The 23667-nt window shown below is 47.7% G+C and overlaps 1 protein-coding gene across 4 annotated transcripts in view; it reads left to right on the top strand.

The window, feature by feature from the left end:
• OTULIN (OTU deubiquitinase with linear linkage specificity) overlaps positions 1 to 21350 on the top strand; it is a 36860-nt gene extending 15510 nt beyond the window's left edge. For 3 of the 4 annotated variants that reach the window (XM_055554534.1, XM_055554536.1, XM_055554537.1), the window contains 4 exons: positions 1514 to 1657; positions 8238 to 8363; positions 11231 to 11500; positions 15995 to 21350. In XM_055554534.1, coding sequence (XP_055410509.1) covers positions 1514 to 1657; positions 8238 to 8363; positions 11231 to 11500; positions 15995 to 16189 — 735 coding nt within the window. In that variant the 3' untranslated portion in view covers positions 16190 to 21350. The remainder of the gene's footprint in view (positions 1 to 1513; positions 1658 to 8237; positions 8364 to 11230; positions 11501 to 15994) is intronic. The other variant, XM_055554535.1, reaches the window with a different exon arrangement.
• The last annotated feature ends 2317 nt before the right edge of the window (positions 21351 to 23667 follow it).

Raw genomic sequence — 23667 nt, 5'->3', positions numbered from 1 at the left:
TGAAAGTTGATGCTGAGGCCTGAGCAGCATCCAACGGAGAACTCAGTCAGCCAGGTGCCTGGACCAGCTCCCTGGGATTTCATGGTGTCCTTTTAAGAGGAGTGTGCTCAAATTAGTCCGTTTGGATGGCCGTGTTTGGGTGACTGAGCATGTCACCGAGAATTTTCATTTCCTTGTTTCACTTCCAGGCTGAATAATAATGACATTTCAATCCATTTTTTAAAAAACAGAATTTATCCAGGCACCTCCAAGACAATACATATAGTCTTTTATGTATTTCATGGAAATTTGGGGTACAGGGTGTTATTTTTAATATGGAGACATAGCCAGGTAAAGAATCCACCTGTCAACACAGGGAGATGCAAAAGATGAGGGTTTGAGCCTTGGGCCAGGAAGATTCCCCTTGCGTAGGAAATGGCAGCCCACTCCAGTGTTCTTGTCTGGAAAATCCCATGGATAGAGGAGCCTGGTGGGCAATAGTCCATAGGGTCGTAAAGAGTCAGACACGGCTGGGGGATTGGGCACATAAGCTGGGTACATCTCTTTTCTTTCCTGTCTCCTCATTAAAGAGTTTCAGTTCAGTTCAGTTCAGTCGCGTCCGACTCTTTGCGACCCCATGAATCGCAGCACGCCAGGCCTCCCTATTCATCACCAACTCCCGGAGTTCACTCAGACTCATGTCCATCCAGTCAGTGATGCCATTCAGCCATCTCATCCTCTGTCGTCCCCTTCTCCTCCTGCCCCTAATCCCTCCCAGCATCAGAGTCTTTTCCAATGAGTCAACTCTTTGCATGAGGTGGCCAGAGTACTGGAGTTTCAGCTTCAGCATCATTCCTTCCAAAGAAAGAGTTTAGGGTCAACTTAAACACAGACCAAAGCCTTCAGATTGCTGGTTATTAATAAGTGAGTGTTACACCAGTTGCTTAGAAAGGGACATAGGACTTCAACTTTGGGGGCAACTAGCATTTTAATGGAGAAGGCAATGGCACCCCACTCTAGTACTCTTGCCTGGCAAATCCCATGGATGGAGGAGCCTTGTAGGCTGCAGTCCATGGGGTCGTTAGGAGTCAGACACAACTGAGTGACTTTACTTTCACTTTTCACTTTTATGCACTGGAGAAGGAAATGGCAACCCACTCCAGTGTTCTTGCCTGGAGAATCCCACGGACGGGGGAGCCTGGTGGGCTGCCGTCTATGGGGTCGCACAGAGTCGGACACGACTGAAGCAACTTAGCAGCAGCAGCAGCATTTTAATAATACTTAGTGTCCTATTCTATATGTTCTAGTATGTTGCGTCTGCTACATATGCTGATATTTTGTATGATACTAACGTTCGTTAATTTCTTTTGATGAATAAAAAAGGAATTAAAATATCCTGCAGGAAAGACTTGGCCATTCTTCCTCTGATCGGGGTGGGGGGCTTGGGGGGCACATTTCTTCCACACGAATAAAATTCTCCCTGCTCTCTGAGGTCAGTAATGACCATTTGAATTCTTTGATGATTTTTGCGCAGGGCTATGAGGAGGTGTCTCAGAAATTCACCTCCATCAGGCGAGTCCGCGGAGATAACTACTGTGCGCTGAGGGCCACGCTGTTCCAGGCCATGAGTCAGCCGGCGGTGCTGCCCTCCTGGCTGCAGGACCCGGAGCTCACGCTGGTACGCTGCCACCGCAGGTTTGAGTCTGCACTGTTTCTCGTCGTTTCTGCAGCAAAGACTTCCCTTGTCTACCCGCGCTGTGTGCTGGTGCTTGCCTGCAGTGTGACGTCAGCGTGCAGGTTTCTGCAGCTTTCTGTGGCTGGGATGGCTTTGCATAGTGAACCAACCAAAAACGATTGTTATTTCCCGGAGGAGAAAGATGATAAAATTTATTTAGCGCCTCAGCTGAACTAGAGAGCAGGGGTTTGTTTAGGGCTTGCCCAGAGCACTGAGGGCCGTTTGACTTCCGGGTCACAGTCTCCACCAAGTGGGCTTTATATTATACTCTCTTGAGAACCTGCTGGGGTTTCCAAAGGCACGTTTCTGGGCTTCTGGCTCCAGTTCAGGGAATCAGCATTGTCTGGAGAGTGTTAGGAAGGTCATAGGCTTGGTACGTGACAGGGCGGCAACACCGGCAGAGAGATGGTTGCTGTCAGCTGGGGGAGGCTTCCTGGGGAGGGGAGGGTTGGGGGCTCTGTCCCTGCCTGGCCCTCGTTAGTTGTTTTGAATCTGCAGCCTGACAGTGACACCCCAAGAAGTCACGTTACCCCTGTGTCGTGTATCCATGATGAACATCAGCTGAGGTCACGATAGGTTAGATGATAGACCATCCCTCGAGAGCTTGGTGGGCAGTCATGGTTGAGTGGAGCTCACAATATGACATTAATTGGAAGAAAATGGGAAATCTTGGGCTTGTCTTAACCCCCCAAACCAAAACCCAAAGTGTCAGCTCTGGGAGATGTGCCTCCCCAGCAACTTAGGGGAAAAAAGTCAGGATTTTAGTGGATCACAGGCCCAGTAGCAGCCCACAGGTGTGCGATGGCCTCAGTGATGAGGAAGCCTGTTTTGTAATGAAAGGGATAGGTAGGGAGTTTGAGGTGGACATGTACACACTACTATATTTAAAATGGATAACCAGCAAGGACCCACTGTGCAGCACAGGGAACTCTGTTTACTGTTATGTGGCAGCCTGGATGGGAGGAGGAGTTTGGGAGAGAGTGGATACATGTATACGTATGGCTGAGTCCCTTCACTGTTTACCTGAAACTCACAGCATTGTTAATCGGCTATATACCAATACAAAATAAAAAGTTTTAAAAAAACAAAGGAATACTTCTAAACATAGGCAGTGACAGCCTGTCTTGAACTGGGCTGGTCAGATCCCATTTTAGGGACTGTGGACAGCTCTGTGCCTGTACCCTCGGGACAGAAGGGCATGTGCCCGAGGCAATCTGTCTCCTGGGAACAGTTGAAGGAGCTGGAGAATTTGCCTGGAATAAAGACTTGTAGAGGATACTGGCTGGCAGCTCAGCTAATTGCAGATCTGTTAGGTGGTCGGGGTGTTACATAGTCTCCGAGCACAGCCAGGCCCAGTGGGTGGAGAATACTACCTGTCTGCCTGGAGATACCATATATATGGTATATATGGTATACCATATATACCATATACCACTCTATAAAGTGGTATGAAAGCAGCACCCTTGTGTAAGCTGTCTAGATGACATCTGTGAAAGATTCTTCTAATCAGAGATGCGTCATCTCAAGCTGATTTCTCAGTATTAGCTTATTTCTTTTTTCAATAAAGAAGCAAAAAGAAATCGATACAGTAGGCTTTTTTAGCTTTGCAGGTTATGCTAAGTATTAGCACTGAAATATTTTGGAAATGTTGGTCAGCTTGCCTGTGGACCTGAGCCGCTGCTGGGGTAGCAAACACGAGCAACTTCACTCAGTTTTGCTTTAACTTCTGTTTGCTAACCGAAGCTTAAATTACAGCTTGTGACATAAAGTGCTTCTCAAGTGTAGGCTCTTTTCCTTTGAACTTTTTACTTTAAGGAGCTGCTTAGATTTATGAATTTAATTGATGTAATGAATTAGAATTCTTTTACTTTCCAAGAAACTCGGGTGCAGGTTACTTTCCAGGTAACTCTGGTCCACGTAGTTAAGCATATAAAATATTCCCCGTAAAAGTAAAGCACTACGTCCCTTTTGTTTTACTGACAGGATCCATCTGGGTAGGGTCATCTTTCATACTGAAAACAGTCTAGGTGGACTGTGCTTGGTTTCTGATGGTTATGAGAACATGTTGTGTGTGTGAGTTGTGGGGCTTTAAGGTGGTTTTCCTGGCTGAATTTGAGTCATATGGAAATTCTCAAGCATTCTAATTTCTTCCCTTTTCTGTATGTATCAGCCAATCAGTAGAGTTTTTCTCTTGGGAGCATAATCTCATTAGTTAGTCACAGTGGTATTATTTTTGTCATCTAACCTTTATTGAATGCCAGGAGGCCTGCGTCAGAAAAAAGCTCATCATACCTGCCGGGGGTGTCATATAAAAGTCTATGAAACTTTTCTTGCTCTCCTGCAGCCAGAAGACTTGTCCCTGTGTTAACTTTTTGGCCCCCAGCATCTTGCCTTGATTTGAGCCTTTTCCCGGGAGGGTCTGTTTGGTGATGTGTCTGGAGCAGGTGGCACATGTACCTCATGTTTCTTATTCGAGGTGACAGCGCAGGAGGGGCGCGTAGACCGGGTGCTGCCCTTGCCCAGCGCAGGAGGGGCACGTAGACCGGGTGCTGGCCTTGCCCAGCGCAGGAGGGGCACGTAGACCGGGTGCTGCCCTTGCCCAGCGCAGGAGGGTCGCGTGGACTGGGTTGCTGCCCTTGCCCAGCACAGGAGAGGTGCATAGACTGGGTTGCTGCCCTTGCCCAGCACAGGAGGGGCGCATAGACTGGGTGCTGCCCTTGCCCAGTGCAGGAGGGATGCGTAGACTGGGTTGCTGCCCTTGCCCAGCGCAGGAGGGTCGCGTGGACTGGGTTGCTGCCCTTGCCCAGCACAGGAGAGGTGCGTAGACTGGGTTGCTGCCCTTGCCCAGCACAGGAGGGGCGCATAGACTGGGTGCTGCCCTTGCCCAGTGCAGGAGGGATGCGTAGACTGGGTTGCTGCCCTTGCCCAGCGCAGGAGGGGCGCATAGACTGGGTTGCTGCCCTTGCCCAGCGCAGGAGGGGCACATAGACTGGGTTGCTGCCCTTGCCCAGCGCAGGAGGGGTGCATAGACTGGGTGCTGCCCTTGCCCAGTGCAGGAGGGGCGCATAGACTGGGTTGCTGCCCTTGCCCAGCGCAGGAGAGGCGCATAGACTGGGTGCTGCCCTTGCCCAGACTAGTCTCTCACCTCTCCCAGCTGTCGCGTGCCCTTGCCTGTGGCCGCCATCCCATCCCTGTTCTCATCCCGGCCCCTCCTCTTGGTCCTCCCTCAGGAAGTCCGCCCTCATAGGGGTCTTGCTGAGTGAGAGGGTGGTGTGGCGTGACCGGAACAAGTCAAGGTGGAACCACGTGTGAGCACAGATGGGTGGAGAGACCCACAGAGACTGGCAGTGTGCGCCGTGGAGGGCGGGTGCCTGGACCACCTCCCCTGGAAGTGGGGTCTCTCCATCACCAGATAGCACCGTGTAACTTTCGTAAGGACACATCTCAACATGTGTTAACACACGTGCCTAAAACAAGCAGATCAGCTGATACCTAACGCTGTCTACCAAACACGAAAGTCTTACAGGAGTTTGGCTATGAAACTCTCTGAGTATTTCCTGTCCATCTTCCCACTAAATTAGAATAACTCGTATCCGATCATAAGAATTAAACCATGCTTGCTGTTAGAACTTGGTGTAAACGATTTGAGTTTAAAATGGGCTGGGCTTGCTGTTAGATGCACAGTAACCATCTGACAGCAAGTCAGTCTCCGTTTCCCCCGATGCTGGAATCTCTGAATTGCCGAGGCCCTCTTCTGACCGCGACCACCCCAACCCCCCTCTTCAGCACTACGAGTCAGACAGGTCCTGGGACACCCGAGCTTGTATGTGAATCTGTAGACCTGGAGCCAGCCTCGGCCCCAGCCTGCCGGCCACCTGCTGTGCTAAACGTCCCTTGACCTGAGCATGCATTTATCTCATCAGGAAATCTGTGCAGTGAGCCCAGAGAAGCCCCATGCCCTGTAGCTGGCAGTATCTGCTTGCACTCACATCTGGGGAGAGGCTGTCCACAGCCCTTGGCATCATCCCTTGCTCCTGGAACACATTTGGTTTCAGGACATGACAGGGCAACAGGAAGCGCAGGACCGAGAGCCTCCCTTGGTGTGAGCTCGGTAGAGGAGGGCCAGGCCACGCTTCCTGCACTGCTCAGCTGCTCTGGCCTTGCCGTCACAGCCCATCTCACAGTCTGGCTGCTCCTCACCGCCTGTCTTCAGGTCTGGGCTCCTTGTGTGCTGTGTCTGCCTCCGTCCAGACCCCGGTCTCTGTGGTGTTGACTGTAGTCAGATCATCTGACCCTGACCTTGACCCTGACCTTGGATGTGGCTTGCTCTGGCTCTTCTTAAACTTGGGCAGCACCTGGGTCCCTCAAGAGGTGGTGTCCTTTGGGACAGGGGTTCCGTTAAGTTTCAGAATGTCTCTGAATGGGTGGGACCTGTGGCGGTGTTTGCTTAGAGTAGGATAGACTGTATCAAAACTCATATTATGAGTTTGGGGAAGGACACGTTTTTGGTATATGCTGTCCCTTTAGTCATAGTACTGATTTCAAGGATTATGGACATTTGCTAGAGAAAATAGGCTTTTAAAAAATATTTCAGTCACAAATGAAATTACACCAAAGCTGATTGCCTGCTTTGTTAAGTATTTCCCATCATTGTTTCCTGTTTTTAATTTTGTTTCTTCCTTAAATCTCCTTTACTCTAAGAGAAGTCCAGTCTCTGAGTGTGCAATGTAAAGGAATAGCCTTGTATGTGTGACGTGTGTCTCATGATCCCCAAAAGCATTTAAAGTTATACTCTTTCTTCTTTTTTTTTAAATCTGAGTAAAGGATTTCAACTCCCATTATTCTTTCCTCATAGTTTCTTTTCACACCTCAATTTTGGGGCTTTTTCCAGGATCTCCACATCTCCCAGAAGTATACAACCCTGGAGAATTACTCCAGTGACAATTTGGTCCATGCCTGGAAGGAGCGAGGGAATGGACTTTTATTTGGGTCCTCTGTGGAGTTAGGTCTTTGGGGTCTCTCGAGTACTTGAGTGCTATGCCTGCTTTGTGGGTCCCGACCCAGTGTCCCGTGATGCTCACGTGCTCTCCCGGGCTTCCCCCTACCCCGTCTCCCGGCTCACATCTGTGCAGCCGGTACTTTCTGCTCATTGCGCTTCTTTGTGCTCAGTTGGGATTGCAGCGTGTTGACACTTGAGGGCATTTTAGGTTCTGGTGAGAAACCAGAGGGCCTAACAGAAGGTTTGCGGGAGAACCGCCCACATGTTGCTGAAATGCAGGACGGCGTGGGCGCAGCGCTGGGCTCCTCTTGGGTGGGACGGGGGGTCGTTTGTCATCATGATAAGTGAGAACGCAACCCTCCCACCCCCACGAGGGAGTAAGTGTAGATGGCCTCACTGTGGTAACTAGCTGAAGAGGAGCTCAATCCCTGTAGTGGTTTTGTCTCTTTGGAGAGATGAAACCCCACTAGTTTCTCATGATTGCTGTAGATCGAGAAGGTGAAACTGAGTTACCATTCACGAAGGGTCTTCAGTGTCTTAGATTCAGGAGAATAGAGCATACGGCTTCGTTTAAAACTGTATTTATGATTGTTAAGCTCCGGTTCCAGGGAAGAATTCATCATTCTCTAATGGTCTTTTGACTTGGAAGTGAACTGTTCTCCCTTTCTGCGTTTATAGCACTGAGGTGACATGCCCATGCCCAGCCCAGTAACGTGGACTTCTCCTGACACACCCTAGACTCCTGGGAGAGTCTGGGTTCCCATGCTGACATCGATTGAGTTTTGTCCCAGCTTGCCTTTCAGACTCCAGATTCTACTGATGATGAGGGGAAAACAAAGTAACAGACACTCCAGGAAAAAAGGCCGAGTGACGGTGTCCTTTCTCTAACGAGCCAGGCCAGCCTGGTCCCTTAACCCTTGCTTCTTATTCGCAGTTGTAGTCTTTTATCTTGCTTACACTGATTAGGTACTTAAACTGGAGACCATCTTGTTCCTTTTTCATCTTAAAACTATGATGATAGCGTAAAAATTGGAAATTAGGTTTTGTTTTCCTAGTCAGGAAAGGAGCAGGTTTTTGCTGTTTCCGGACCATCTCATTAGACCCAAAGTGCCTTCCTGAGTCAGGCCATCAGGGAGTGGCAGGGTGAGGGCCATTGAGCCCAGCTGGTGCCCGGGTGGGTTATGCCAAGACCTGTGTGGACACTGCCTTCACACACCCTTACACAGAGCTCTGGAGTGTTTCTGGCTGTGGCGGGAGCCCAGCAAGGTAGACCGTGCCTTTGGGCCTCACCAAGAACCGCCTTGTCACTCTAGCAGCCCTCCGCAGGGTGGCTGTTTCTGACCTCCTGACTTCTAGATTTAGGTCCTCTGACCTAAACCCAGACAGATATGCAAAAATTAATTCTGGAAACAGAGGCCGCAAGGTCGGTCTCCTAGGGTACGTTGTTTCTCACAGCTTGGCTTGTGCAATGGACTGTTTGGAATGTTAACCTTTTTTCTTTCTTCTGTTTCTTGATAACTCTAGTTGCCAGAAAAGCTCATAAGTAAATACAGCTGGATCAAGCAGTGGAAGCTGGGACTGAAATTTGAGGGGAAGAGCAAGGACCTGGTGGATAAAATTAAGGAGTCCCTCGCTTTACTGAGGAAGAAGGTTTGGAACATGTAGTTTTCTTTGATAAGTACAGAGCTCTGACTCCCAATTGCCCCAGCACACCGCTTCTTAGTCCTCACTTAGTGGGTTACAGGCTGCCCAGGTGGCTCAGCTGTAAAGAATCCACCCGCCAATGCAGGAGATGTGAGTTCGATCCCTGGGTCGGAAGGATTCCCCTGGAGAAGGAAATGGCAGCCCACTCCAGTTTTCTTGCCTGGAGAATCGCATGGATGGAGGGGCCTGGTGGGCTACAGTCCATGGGGTTGCCATGAATCAGACATGCCTGAGCGACTAAGCAACAACGGTGGGTTACCACTTGCTCTTGGCTGGATTTTACGCAAAGTGATTCTAAACAAACACAAACTCTTCCTCTGAGGTGTTTGGTAAAATGAAGAGGTATCAACATCATACACTCTCAGAGGAGATGACATGTTAAGTGAAATGTTTAATTTTGTTTAAAGCAAACCTTACAATAGTAGTCTTTTCTTCTAAGTCATACTGACAAGTGTCAGGGATGTCATTTGGTCCATATCTCGTACAATATCATCAGCGATATGAGTGCTCATTTATTAAATTCTTCCCAATTATGTTCATGTTTTAAGATTCTGTCCATATTTCTTAGGCATGTTTTCTTTTACAACAATTGTCCAGGGCAGTAGATTTAATAACTTGTCTTTTGAAAACGGTCCTCAGGGTTTCTCTGAAGCAGAGTTGTGAGAAGGCACTTGGTCAGCTGAGCCCCAGTGATTTGGTCAATAAACCCTCCCTCCGTGGCTGTCTGCTGTCTTACGTGGGTGGGGTATCCTGCTTGCACGCCGGCCCACATGGACCTCTCAGGTGCTGGCCTCTGAACAGCCCGGACGCTCTCCTCACCAGGAACCCTGGACGCAGGGCCTGTTCGTTGTTCCGGGCTTCGTAGATGGAGTAGGGAGGGATGTCAGGCGGCGTCAGGCATCGTCTTTCAGGACCCTTCCTAGCACACACCCCAGTCATCAGCCTCTTAACTGTGGTCTGCTGCCCCGTGAGACTTGCAGCCTCACGGGAGACTTCATACACTTCATATGTGCCAGGCTGCACCTGAAGTTTCTATTATGTAATTGTCACCACCAGCAGGCATTGTCACTGTGGTTGTCCTCACTTTACAGACAAGGAGACCGTCCTGTTCATTCCTTTACAGCCAGTGCTGCCCTGAGCCTGACGCACAACAGGCATTTGGGAAATACTTCGTTGAATGAGTGGAGGACCCTGACTTCCTGGAGCCTAGTTTTTATTTATAAAAATGAGAAATGTGTGCTGGAAAATAATACTGTTGAAGAAGGACTAGTGATAAAGATGTGGGAGCAAGAGAAGGACAGAGGGGGTCTGTTCGTGTTGCCTCTTGAAGCAGAAGACAGGATTAGAGGGGCTGGAGCCCCGCGCCGCCCCAGGCAGGCCCTGGCTTAGCAGCGGGTGGAGCACAGGGCTCTGGCCTCGGGGAGTGAACAGGACGGTCAGCATAGCCACTGTTGACCATCCATTTTAACTCAAATTTTTAAGTTCTTGAGAAGTCACTTTTTACACCTAGTAAAGACACACCTAGTAACTAGATCTTGATTTGGGGGAATGTTAAAGTGATTCCAATTTATAATTATTCCATTAAAATTATTCATTAATAATCTGGGCCAGCACTGCTGACACCTCGTAGGTACCAGGCTGTACACTAAAGTTTTCTGTATTACGTAATTCTAACACCAGCAGGGCATCATGGTTGTGGTTGTGCCCACTTTACAGGCGACGAGACTAAGGCCCTGCAGGGGCCAGCAGCTGCTGGGTGGCGAGGCCCTTGTTCCATCCTGACTCTGACTCCAGAGCCTTGCTCTCACCTGCCAGCTTGGTCTACTCCTGGAGAATATGAGATGTTGTAGCTTTCAGAGTCCTGTGGCACAGTTATCACCATTTAAATGTACTCTTGAATTAAAAAATTGAATGGTTTTGCAGAGGACCAGTAGTTACTGATTATACACAAGGATTAGTTTTGTGTTGGCATCTCTTATTCACAAAGAGATTCTTAACTTATAACCACTTATAGGGTTTTCTTCTTCACTTAAAGAGTTAGCATTTGTTAGCTGAATACCTGATTGTTGTCGTTCAGTCGCTGTTGTTCAGTCATATCCGACTCTTTGTGACCCCATGGACTACAGCACGCCAGGCTTCCCTGTCCTTCACTACCTCTCAGAGTTTGCTCAGATTCCTGTTCATTGAGTTGGTGATACTATCTAACCATCTCATCCTGTGTTGCCCCCTTCTCCTTGAATACCTGATTCTCCTTTAATCAGAAGTCAATATGAATTTCCTGAGTAGATTTATTCATCTGAAACTCAAGTAAGCTTTTAATAAGAGGTTAGAAGGCTAAGTTTAGTAAACAGGTATTCAGGAGATGTCACAGTCTTCTTTGCCCGTCTTCACGATAAGGTTGGCTTGGTGTTTCTGGGTGGTATCAGCTGCCATAAGCCCCTTAAAGGGGAGGAGTGATTTCAGCTATGCTCTAGGGCATTATCACACCAGATCGCTCCTCCTTCAAATATTTATTGACTGGTTCTGTTTCTTGGCCTGGGAAGATACGAGAGTTGAAATTTCCATCCCGTGATCCTAGAGTGTGTCCTTAGTGCGGTATACTTTTGTATCAGGTTACCGGGGGAAAAGCTGAATAAGGAAAGCGTGTGGTCTAAAGAGTACAGTTGTTTGAGCTGGAAGATTGAATACTGAGTGTTGGTACATGACCTGTGGTCACCTACGTATTCTGAAAATAATTTTGTGTTCATAGTGTGGGGTTTTACCAGGGACTTTCAGAACAACAGTTTAATTATTATGTAACTTTCTTATTATAGTGGGCAAGCCTGGCTGAACTGAGAACTGCGGAAGCAAGGCAGATGGCTTGTGATGAACTGTTCACAAATGAAGAAGAGGAGTACAGCCTCTATGAAGCTGTCAAATTCCTAATGCTGAACAGAGCCATTGAACTCTATGACGATAAGGAGAAGGGAAGGGAAGTGCCATTTTTCTCTGTGCTTCTTTTTGCTCGGGATACGTCAAGTGACCCTGGTCAGCTGCTGCGCAACCATCTGAACCAGGTGGGGCACACTGGCGGCCTGGAGCAGGTGAGTTGCGCCTTTGGGAGTACATTAGCCCAGGGCGGCAGCCTTCAACTACTGCCTCAGTTACTGTGGGTCTGGAGCTCAGGAGCCCTGCCGTAGTGTGGTTCTGGCTCAGGGTCGCAGGAGGTTGCAGTTGAGTCTTGCTCAGGGCTGCAGTCTCCAGAGGGCTCGACTGCAGCTGGAGGGTCCACTTGCAGCCTGGTGCACACTCACCTGGCTGTTGGCGGGAGGGCTCAGTCCCTCACTGGGGGTCAGTGGGAGGGCTCAGTGCCTCGCTATGTGGGGCTTTCCATAGGGCTGTTCAAATGTCCTCCTGACGTGGCAGCTGGCTTCTCTCAGAAGGTGGTCCAAGAAGACAGCCAGGATGCTCCAGTGCCTTCTGTGGTCTAATCTTGGAACTCACTCACTGGCACTTACACTAGGTTCTGTTTGTTAGAAGCAGAACATGTCATTCTTCCCCACACTCAAGTCAAGCATGCCGAAGAATTGTGAGCCTATTTTTTTATTTATTTATTTATTTTTAATTGGAGGATAATTGCTTTGGAATACTACATTGGTTTCTGCCATGCGTCAACATGAATCAGCCGAGGGTATACATATGTCCCTTCCCCTTTGAACCTCCCTCCACCTCCCAGCCCTCGAGGGTGAACCTGTTTTATACCCACCAAGGTGTCTCAGCCTGGGCTTTCTCCTGACGTGTGGTGGATGGGACCAGAACCCTTGGCTCCAGAAAGAAACCAAGCCCTGGGAAGGAGTCCTCTGAAGGGTCCTGTTTAATCTTGGCTGCTGTCGCTGTATTAGGTAGCATCCTTTAAAAATAGACTTTACCCAGGAGAGCCAGCCTGCTCTTGGATCTTCAACAGATAGGTTAAGTTTGGAGTTTCACCCACAGACCCAGCATGGTGCTGTCCTGTGGGTCACCCGTTGACTCACCACACTCTGCTCTCTTTCTTTGTTGGGTCATCACGTTGCTCTGAACAGCCTAAGTTCTTCTTTAGTCGAATAGCCAACCACTTGAGAAGCATGGTTGGTGACATTGTACAGGAGACAGGGATCAAGACCATCCCCAAGAAAAAAAAAATGCAAAAAAACAAAATGGCTGTCTGAGGAGGCCTTACAAATAGCTGTGAAAAGAAGAGAAGTGAAAAGCAAAGGAATAAAGGAAAGATACACCCATTTGAATGCAGAGTTCCAAAGAATAGCAAGGAGAGATAAAAAGCCTTCCTCAGCGATCAATGCAAAGAAATAGAGGAAAACAATAGAATGGGAAAGACTCGAGATCTCTTCAAGAAAATTAGAGATACCAAGGGAACTTTTCATGCAAAGATGGGCTCAATAAAGGACAGAAATGGTATGGACCTAACAGAGGCAGATGATATTAAGAAGAGGTGGCAAGAATACACAGAAGAACTGTACAAAAAAGATCTTCATGACCCAGATAATCATGATGGTGTGATCACTCACCTAGAGCCAGACATCCTGGAATGTGAAGTCAAGTAGGCCTTAGGAAGCATTACTATGAACAAAGCTAGTGGAGGTGACTAGCTTTGAAATAGTTGAGCTATTTCAAATCCTAAAAGATGATGCTGTGAAAGTACTGCACTCAACATATCAGCAAATTTGGAAGACTCAGCAGTGGCCACAGGACTGGAAAATGTCAGTTTTCATTCCAATCCCAAAGAAAGGCAATGCCAAAGAATGTTCAAACTACCTCACAATTGCACTCATCTCAGATGCTAGTAAAGTAATGCTCAAAATTCTCCAAGCCAGGCTTCAGCAATATGTGAACCCTGAACTTCAGATGTTCAAGGTGGTTTTAGAAAAGGCAGAAGAACCAGAGATCAAATTGCCAACATCTGCTGGATCATCGAAAAAGCAAGAGAGTTCCAGAAAAACATCTATTTCTGCTTTATTGACTATGCCAAAGCCTTTGTGTGGATCACAATAAACTGGAACATTCTGAAAGAGATGGGACTACCAGACCACCTGACCTGCCTCTTGAGAAACCTGTACGCAGGTCAGGAAGCAACAGTTAGAACTGGACATGGAACAACAGACTGGTTCCAAATAGGAAAAGGAGTATGTCAAGGCTATATATTGTCACCCTGCTTATTTAACTTATATGCAGAGTACATCATGAGAAATGCTGGGCTGGAAGAAGCACAAGCTGGAATCAAGATTTCTAGAAGAAATATCAATAACCTCAGATATGCAGATGACACCATCCTTATGGCAGAAAGTGAAGAAGAACTAAAGAGCCTCTTGATGAAAGTGAAAGTGGAGAGTGAAAAAGTTGGCTTAAAGCTCAACATTCAGAAAACTAAGATCATAGCATCCAGTCCCATCACTTCATGGCAAATAGATGGGGAAACAGTGGAAACAGTGGCTGATTTTATTTTTTGGGGCTCCAAAATCACTGCAGATGGTGATTGTAGCCATGAAATTAAAAGATACTCCTTGGAAGGAAAGTTATGACCAACCTCGACAGCATATTAAAAAGCAGAGACATTACTTTGCCAATAAAGGTCCATTTCGTCAAGGCTATGGTTTTTTCAGTGGTCATGTATGGATGTGAGAGTTGGACTATAAAGAAAGCTGAGCGCCGAAGAATTGCTGCTTTTGAACTGTGGTATTGGAGAAGACTCTTGAGAGTCCCTTGGACTGCAAGGAGATCCAACCAGCCCATCCTAAAGGAGATCAGTATTGGGTGTTCATTGGAAGGACTGATGTTGAAGCTGAAACTCCAGTACTTTGGCCACCTGATGTGAAGAGCTGACTCATTAGAAAAGACCCTGATGCTGGGAAAGATTGAGGGCAGGAAGAGAAAGGGACGACAGAGGATGAGATGGCTGGATGGCATCACCGACTCAATGGACAAGAATTTGGGTAAACTCTAGGAGTTGGTGATGGACAGGGAAGCCTGGCGTGCTTCGGTCATTGGGTCGCAGAGAGTTGGGCACGACTGAGCGACAACTGAGAAACATTGAGGCTTTCCATTCAGAGTGCCACTTTCTTGCATGCATGGCTGACTTGGAGCTTGCCTTTTACTGGTTACACAGGAAAGAGCAAAGATGGCAGTCACTGCTGAGTCAGCCAGGGTTGAAGATAACTGTTTTAAAAAAGTTGTTTGTACTCGAAAGGTAAGTTACTTACGTGTCTTGAACCACTGCAGATAGCTTGCACTAACAAGCCTGGTAGAGCATAGTTTGAGTATTAGGCTTCTGAGAGTCCTGTCTGAGTCCCCACAAGTCTGCTGTAACCTGTTTAAATAGCAGTTTTGTTGAAATATATAATGTACATACCAGTTTACCCCTTTGAAGTGTGTAACTCCGTGGATTTTAGTATGTTTATAGAGTTTTGCAGCCATTAAATTTGCAGAATCTAATTTTAGACCATTTTATCACTCCTAAAGGAAACCTCATACCCTCATTCCCCTTTCTCCAGCCCTAGTCAACTACTAACTTACTTTCTGTTTTTACAGACTTGTCTATCCTGAGCATTTCATGTAAATGGAATTTTATAATATGTGGTCTTTTATGACTGGCTTCTTTGACTGAGCCTAATGTCTTCCAGATTCATCAGTATTGCAGCATGTATCAATACTTCATTCCTTTTTATTGACAAATAATATTCTATTGTATGGATGTATCACATTTTATACATCCACTTCTGTTTCCACTTTTTGGCGATTGTGAATAATCCTGCTATGAACATCATGTACAAGTTTTTTGCAGGACATATGTTTTTAATTCTCTTGGGTATATGTTAATCTAGGAGTGGAACTGCTGGGCTACATGGCAATTCTTTGTTTAAAACTTTGAGAAACTGCCAAACTTTGTAAAAGCAGCTGCACTCTTTTATATCCCCTCCAGCAATGTTTCAGAGTTCCATTTCTTCACATCCTTACCACACTTTTTTAAAAAAATTGAGGTGAAGTTCATATAACACCAAAGTAACCATTTTAAAGTGTACAATTCACTCACTCTCTGTACATTTGCAGCCTTGTGTGACCTTTACCTGTGCCAAGTTCCGAAACAGTTTCCTTCCCCTGAAAGAAAGAAAACCTGGTGCCTGCGAGCAGTCTCTCCCCGCGATCATCTGTCTGATTGTAGCCGTTCGAGTGGGTGGGAAGTGGTGTCTCATTGTGGGTTTGATTTGCGTTCCCCCAATGACTTTGTATGTACTTAGTGGTATTTACATGTCATCTTCGGAGAAAACTCTATTCTTTTCAAGTTCTTTGGGCAGTTTTTAGACTGGTTATTGGCTTTTTTATTGTCAAGTTGAGATGTTCTTAATATATTCAAACCACAAGTCCCTTATGACATATGACCCCTCCTTGATGATGTGTTTGATTATAATGACCCACACATAACGGCAGGACTGGGGCTGGACTGCAGGAGGAAGATGGGCTCAGGCCAAACCGTGCTGTGCCCCGCGGGGACCCCAGAGCAGGAGCAGGGGGCCAGCCGCATCCTTCAGCCTTTGTTCTCCCCGCAGGTCGAGATGTTCCTCCTGGCCTACGCTGTGCGCCACACCATCCAGGTGTATCGGCTCTCCAAGTATGGCACCGAGGAGTTCGTCACGGTCTACCCCACCGACGCCCCCCGGGACTGGCCGGTGGTGACCCTGATCGCCGAGGACGACCGGCACTACAACATCCCCGTCCGAGTGTGTGAGGAGACCAGCCTGTGAGCTGTGCTTGGCCCGCCTGGCCACGCGGCTGAGGGGCACGGGCAGCTCCTTGCTGGGGCCTTGGGCCTGCAGGTCCCTGAGCCCGACCTCTGAGGACGCCTGGGCCCAGTTAGCCTCACCAGACTGGAATGTTCTGGGGACTAGCTTTGGCGAATCACAAGTAACCGAGATTTTTTCCCCCTCATCTGTGACTCAGTACGTTTCCGTGGGAGCCTTCAGAGCACACCTGTTAAAAGGTGCAAACTACACCTCCTCCATAAAACAGACACTTTTATATCAGAGGAGTCACGTCCTGGACAGAAAGTGTCCAAAGCGCTCTCTCATAGTAAACTGGCTTTCAGTTTTTTTTTTTAAAGATGGTAACTTTTGTTCTGGTGGTTACAGCATCTGCGGTGCCCTTTCTCTACATCTATGCAATCGGTTCACACGGTAGAAGTCGGGGGCAGAGCCTGCCAACAGCCCAGCATCCTCTGCTAGTCTCACCCAGCAATGGTTTGAATCCACGTTAATTAAAGCTGTTGTAAGCCGAGTGTCTAATAGAATCAACTGGGTCCAGCTGCTTAAAGGCTGGAGAAGGGGCTGCAGGAGGAAGCAGCAGCCCCAGGACTCTTGCTCTGCCAGGACGTGCCAGGCGCCTGTGATCACGGACACCCCGGCTCGGGAGCCTGGTGCGGGGGTGGGTGGTCGGCAGGAGAGCCCCCGGGATCAGGGGCTGTTCCTTCATCTGCAGTTCCACAGATTCACCATCATCTAGTCAGAGTCAAGCTTAGACCCATGTGCGTGTTTAGTGGAAACCAAGGCCAATTGATGAGTTTCTGGAGAGTGCTTCCATCGCCAGGTTCCTGTCCCACATCTGTTGGAGGGGAATGAGTTAGCAGCAGGGGGTCTCTGGTTTTCATGAGTAAGTTTTCAGTACAAGAGCGTGCTTAACACTGTCTGCAGAGGCATGGCCGAGCTGCACCCGCCCTTGGTTGAGTTTGGGATGCCCGGGGTCAGCAGCGTTCTGGCCACTAATGGTGCCCTTGCCTAGTCAGTCACAGGCTAGGGTGGTGTCTGAGAGGCGCGGGTGGGCTCTGGCAGACCAGCTGAGCCTTGTCTGCATCAGGGCCCGAATCCCTGTGGCATGTGGACACCTCACTCTTTCAGACTATCAGCAGCACCTGGATTGGCTCAATATTTGTGGAGATGGTGTTACCCTGAAGTACTGAGCTTTATTCTATAATAATTATAATCTTTATGTGGTTTAGTATAATATAGTTGATAAGCTATCTAATCTGTTCTCCCTCCCCCCACCCCGCCCCCAGGGACAGAACTTTTGTGAAAATGTAAGTTTTGCTTTTACTTAAAAATCAAAATTTTCGGTTGAGAAAAAACTCAGAGAACACAGAAGACTATGCAGACTGTTACACGAGTATTCCTCCCAGTATTACCTCATCAGTAATATTCACATTTTGGTAGATACTTAACTCATTAGGGTGTTTGAGTTGAATTTTACTCTAGATGTGTGTGAATGTGTTGGAGAGGCTTTGTCTTTCACTGTGAAATGCAATGGTGCCTCGAATAATAATAAGAAGGTACCTAGAAGCCAAATGAAAATGACGACTTCCTGTTGGCTTGGATGCTTCATTTTATGTTACATGATTTTCATGCAACTTACAAAAGGAAATGCCTACCAGTTCATTCTTGAACATGTTTAAAAGCACAACTTCAAACACTTCAGTTGTACAAGGCAGTTGGTGTCTGTGTCCATCAAACCGCTGGCAGATCGCCTCTTGTTGAGTTTAATGATACTCATGATCTCTGCATTTTTGAAAATGTTCTAGTCTTAGTGAACTTGAACTGGGCTTCTGGGTAGCTCGATTACATCTCATACTTTTTTCTTGTTGCTGTGTATGATATTGTTAGAGTGTGTGCAAAAATTGTGGTCTTAACCACCCCATTGATAAAAACTCAAAAATGTGCATTTAAGTTGCTTTCTGTCCCAAGACCATATTAGACTCTCAGACTGTCATGCAGGTTTAGAGGGATCATTGCATCAGAGAAGTAAAGCTTTCAAAGAAACAGTACTTTAGGAAATGTAGACGATTGGCGAACTTTAAAAATACATTTTTTTGTTGCAACATGCAACTCTAGTTGCCCAGAGCTTTAATTCCATTTTTCATTCTTGGTCTTGGCCTGGTTGAGTGATATCAGTAGAATTGAAATTGAGTTGAGACCAAAATGGATTCAGGAGTATAATTTACTTAGAGGGGATCTCTAAAATGGTATGAGTGTTTCCAAAAAAGGAAGGTAGTGGGACCTACACTTTGCTTACTTTCTATCCCAGGATTTATTGCAAGAGTTCAGTCATTTTGGAGCCCTCTGGTCTTATCAGAAAGAAGATACCTGCCTTGAACAGGTGTGACTTATACCTTTGAGCTCATTTAAAGTGCATTAAACCTAAATAACAAGTTCCATGGAATTACCTCTCATTGTGTGGGATTTGATCTGAAATGTCAGTTCCTCTTCCTTGGAGTTCAGCAAATCTGAAAACACCTTAAAGGCACAGAACAGGATTGACCTTGCTCTCTACGTAGAGCTGTTCACACTTCCCATTATACCATTGTACGTTCCATTAACGTCTGACATTTTCTTTGATTGTGTAAACAGACATCCCCTTGGTATTGTTTCATTATTTTTCCCTCCAGTTCTAGGGCTTGTCAAGTAAAATCTCAGACCGCTTGAATCTCACCCCTCTGTCAGAAAAAACACCTTTGTTGGTTTTTGTTTGCTTGTTTTTTGCTTTGTTTTTAGAAGGCTGCGTTACCCTTCTGCCCTCTTCACCTCACGGTGCTCGTTTACCTGAGAGTGTTGCCTCCTTTTTGAAGGGCTTCCAGGTGGTGACTGAGGTGCTGTCTCACCTCTGATGATCCAGCTTCCTTACATTGCAGCGCAGAAGTCAAACGTACCTCCTGGTTTTGTCTCCTTTATGGTGTTAAAGTTTGATTGTGTTCTGTCTCTTTTTCTAAAGCAAAACTTTGCAGGTACTCCCTCTTTGAAAGCCAGAAAGTTATTTTCAGAAATACAAACCTCCAGGGAATTGTACTTGTGCTCATACACAAAAATACATGGATGCCTTTTCTTAAATGATCTGTATCTAGTTAAAAACCAATAAGAATGTGTTTGGAGTGAATCTGAAATGTGTGTGAAAGATATAAGAGTCCCCACATAGTTGAGCAAAGTCAGGGCACAATATCAAGTAATTTTACCAACTTACCAGAGACGTTTCAGTTTTGCTTAGATAACAAATCACCGGCCACAGGCGTTAGTTTTTGTGAACCACCCACAGTCAGTAATGTGTTAAAAGGCCCAAGAACAGTAAGGAGTGAACTGAAGAGGGACGAACTGATTTTAGATGAAAAAATGCCTTTGAAAAACAAAACGGATGCCTAACAGACCTCCTCAGCTTAAGTTAATAAAAGGATAAAAATCTGAACCAGCGCACACCACTTCTGTGTGTGGATTCTGCAGATTCCTTTTTCTAAAGTTGAAGCCCCCTGTGTAACAGAAGTAGACTACCTAATGCTGAACTCTTAGAAAACCTTTTTGGGGGTCTCTTCTGAGGGCCTGGAGAGAGCAGGAAGCCAGTGCTGAATCGCGCAGTGAAGTGAGACAATGGGCAGCTGATGATCAATACTTGTAACTGATCCAGGGAATAACTTGGAGCCACGAAAAGCACAAAACTAAACTGGTTTGCCTGCCCCCAGCCCTGGTGGCTGTAAGGGTAGGGTAGGCTCGGCCATGACCAGAATGGGCGGGGTGACGCCTGCTCGCTGGTCTGCACTCAAATCACGACGTTCTGTGTGAGGTCACACAGCCTGAGACCCTACAAGTTTGGGAGGGTGGAGGTGAGCTGTCCCTTTTGCCTTTTTTCCCCTCATGCTAAATTGAAATTTATTACTGGAAATAGTGGAAGGTGTTAGTAGGTGTCATTAAACTCTCCAGAGTGGTCATAAAGTCTGGAGATAACAGATAATTATATTGAAATGTGTTATCAGCAAACCACTTGCTATGTTTATCTCTGTTTCCAGGGGTCTTCCCTGGTGGCTCAGTGGTAGAGTCTATCTGCAATGGAGGAGATGCAGGTTCAATCCCTGGGGTTCAGGAAGATTCCCTGGAGAAGGAAATGGCCACCTTCTTGCCTGGAAAATTCAGTGGACAGAGGAGCCTGTTGGGCTACAGTCCATAGGGGTTGCAAAGTGTCGGCACACGACTTAGTGACTGAGCAAGGCGAGGTCGTTGACCTCATGGCATCTGTGTATTTCCATAACTTGAGTGCCCATTAATAGCCAGGGCTTGTTAATAGAACATTGATGAGAACTTAGTCTCATTCTTGTTGATTTCTCGGGTGTAGGTGTGGGTCAGGGGTGAAATTGCCAAAATGCAGGTGATCCAGGGAAAGGATCTAGGACTCTAGATCTTGGCAGTCTTTTTCCCAGTAACCAGGGGTGGTTGAGTTCAGTTCTGAACTTCAAAATAATTTTTTTTTTGTACTCAAGACCTTTTCTATAATGAAAAAATGCCTTGACTTGTCTCACAAATGGTGCTAAACTGCGGTACTCCTTATAGGAGCCAGGGCAGTCTGTGGGTTGGTTACTTCTGACTATTTCAATGTAGGGAAAAAAGCCAAAGTGAATGTATGTAGTGAGCTCCCTTCTCGCTTCCATTGTCTGTAAACATGTTTTGGTCTCGCAGCCTCTGACTCTGTGTTATGAATTTGGAGGGGATACCGACCCCTTGTCTGTCCGTAGCGGCGGTTTTCCTTCCCCATCGGCCGGGCTGCCTAGGGAAGGCAGACAGGAACGCAGTGTAAACCTGGCCGTCTCGTCTGTCTTGGCTTGTTTTAGCAGAGTGTCCAGTTTGCACTCTTAAGATGTCAGCATTTGTCAAAAACCTCATCTGCTCTGAGAACCGTGCCCCTGAGGCTCCCATCGGCCTGGGACCATGGTCCCACCTGCCTCCAAGGCGGAGGTTTCCTCATTGACGCGTTGAATCCTCATCTTTACTGTCAGAGGCCAAGCCAACTCGGGTTTTGCTGTCGATCTCCTGTAGCAAGCCTGGCCATGAAGGACTATAAAAACAAATAACTAAAAATAAAAACTCAGAGAATGAAAACTCGGAAGGCTGGCTGTGTTGCTCTGGTTAAATGCCTGACTTTGAGGACCTGGGAGATTGAGGTTTGGTGCTTTAACTTTCCAGCACTGCCAGGACAGACCTGTGATGCCCGACGACCTTTCGGTGCTGAACTCCTAGGACATGATCACTCCCCAAATTAGGTTTGGTCTTGGGCCTGGATTCAGTTGAACGGTCCCATCACCTGCTACTTGGGGAGCTGGGCCGGTTACCCCATTTCCTTGTCTCAGTCCTTGCCTCCATGCCGCCTGCTCCGGGCTGAGTGGGGGTGAAGCGAGGTGCAAGCCCTTCATGGAGGCTTCAGGTGCATCCCCTAGGCCCGCAGGGCAGGGCTGCAGGCACCATCCAGACCCAGCCTTGGCTGAGTGTTCGCCAGGGAGAGGCCCGCGGTGTATGTAGCATTCCTAGGCGTACAAGAACCATCTAGACTGATGGATGGAAGTGCACCCACCTGTGCGATAGCAAGAACCTAACACTGTATGAGTCAGGCGGCCACTGAAAGACTGTCAGCTTTCCAAGGTGTTCTGGGGGTTAGAGAATGAGCCGGCCCCTGCCTTCCTATGAGTCAAAGAACTGAGTCTGCAAAATGGTGCTGTGCTTCTGAAGACCCCGCCACTTAGGGGCTGGGCATCCAGAGGGCAGCAGTGCCAGGCTGATGAGGGGCAGCGAAGGCAATCCTGGGCTAAACAGTAACAGCGGGCTCTTCTTCCTTCAGTGCCCCGTTCAGTTGGGTAATGAACTAAAGTGAAAGTTGCTCCTGCTAAGTCGCTTCAGTTGTGTCCGACTCTGTGCGACCCCATATATGGCAGCCCACCAGGCTCCCCGTCCCTGGGATTCTCCAGGCAAGAACACTGGAGTGGGTTGCCATTTCCTCCTCCAATGCATGAAAGTGAAAAGTGAAAGTGCAGTCACTCAGCTGTGTCCGACTCGTAGCGACCCCATGGTCTGAAGCCTACCAGGCTCCTCCGTCCATGGGATTTTCCAGGCAAGAGTACTGGAGTGGGGTGCCATTGCCTTCTCCAGAAAGTCGCTCAGTCGTGTCCAACTCTGCGACCCCATGGACTCTGCAGTCCATGGAATTCTCCAGGCCAGAATAATGGAGTGGGTAGCCTTTTGCGTCTTCAGGGCATCTTCCCAACCCGGGGATCAAACTCAGGTCTCCCGCATTGCAGGCAGATTCTTTACCAGCTGAGCCACAAGGGAAGCCCAAGAATACTGGAGTGGGTAGCCTATCCCTTCTCCAGTGGATCTTCCCAATCCAGGAATCGAACTGGGGTCTCCTGCATGGCAGGTGGATTCTTGACCAACTGAGCTCTCAGGGAAGCCCAATAAACTACAAGTCTGATGTAAATACACTTCTCCCGCCTCTCCTCTGAGTCATGGGACTCTTCTCGATTTCGAGGGCAGTGTTTCAGGCCTGGTTTCTCCATGCCTGCGCCTCCCACCCCCACCCTCACCCCCATGGTGGGAAGTGTGGAGAGAAACAGGACCCCAGGCTGTGGATCCTGGGGACGCCCTCCAGAATTACAGCCATCAAATGATGAAGAAAGTACCAGCCTTGTTTTGTGTATATAGAATGAGAGCATTTATGTGTATATACAGTATTCTTGGCTGGAGGATCCCATGGACAAGAGCCTGGGGGTCTACGGTCTATGGGGTCACAGGGTTGGACACAACTGAACGCACACAGCACACACAGTTGTGTTCACACTTACCATCTCTCCCTTGCTTGAAAGCTGGGCATTCTTTCCATAGATTCTCCAAATCGTCTCCCCTTCCCACTCCTCCTACCCCCACCTCTGGCCTGGGCTCTGTGGGAGTGGCCTGGTAATGACCTACTGACTTGCTGGGTCTGGAGGGTTCCCTCCAGACTCCCGGCCCTCAGCATAGCCCCAGAGGCAAAGCCGATTTGGCTCTGGGGTGGGACAGCCTGGGGTGACCCTCTCTTTAGTTCCCTAGGGCCGAAGGAGGATGTTTCTGCTGCCTTCTCACCACCCTGCAGCCCCCAGCTTTGTACCCTTGCAAGATCCTCCCAAGAATGGCTGAGAGGTCTGGTGATGGTGGTTTTTGATTCTCTGCTGCAATTTGGATTATTCAGTAAAGCTGAGGATTCTCTCTTCCAAATACCCCTCTACGACCATTTTCCCCAAATCCAGATGTAATTACGGCAGAAAACACTGCCGTGCTGGGCCGTTCACTTAGGAGACAGCACTCCTTGGAGCATCGGAGAGAATGCTGAGAAAATAAAAAGCAAACACACCATGAGCGTTGTCTTCCGTGTTCGTGGAGATCACATCCTGTTTGTG

This window comes from Bubalus kerabau, chromosome 18, assembly GCF_029407905.1.
Source record: "Bubalus kerabau isolate K-KA32 ecotype Philippines breed swamp buffalo chromosome 18, PCC_UOA_SB_1v2, whole genome shotgun sequence".
NCBI classification, from domain to species: domain Eukaryota; kingdom Metazoa; phylum Chordata; class Mammalia; order Artiodactyla; family Bovidae; genus Bubalus; species Bubalus kerabau.
Note: the sequence above shows the minus strand (reverse complement) of the source record. Positions and strands in the feature narration are given on the sequence as shown.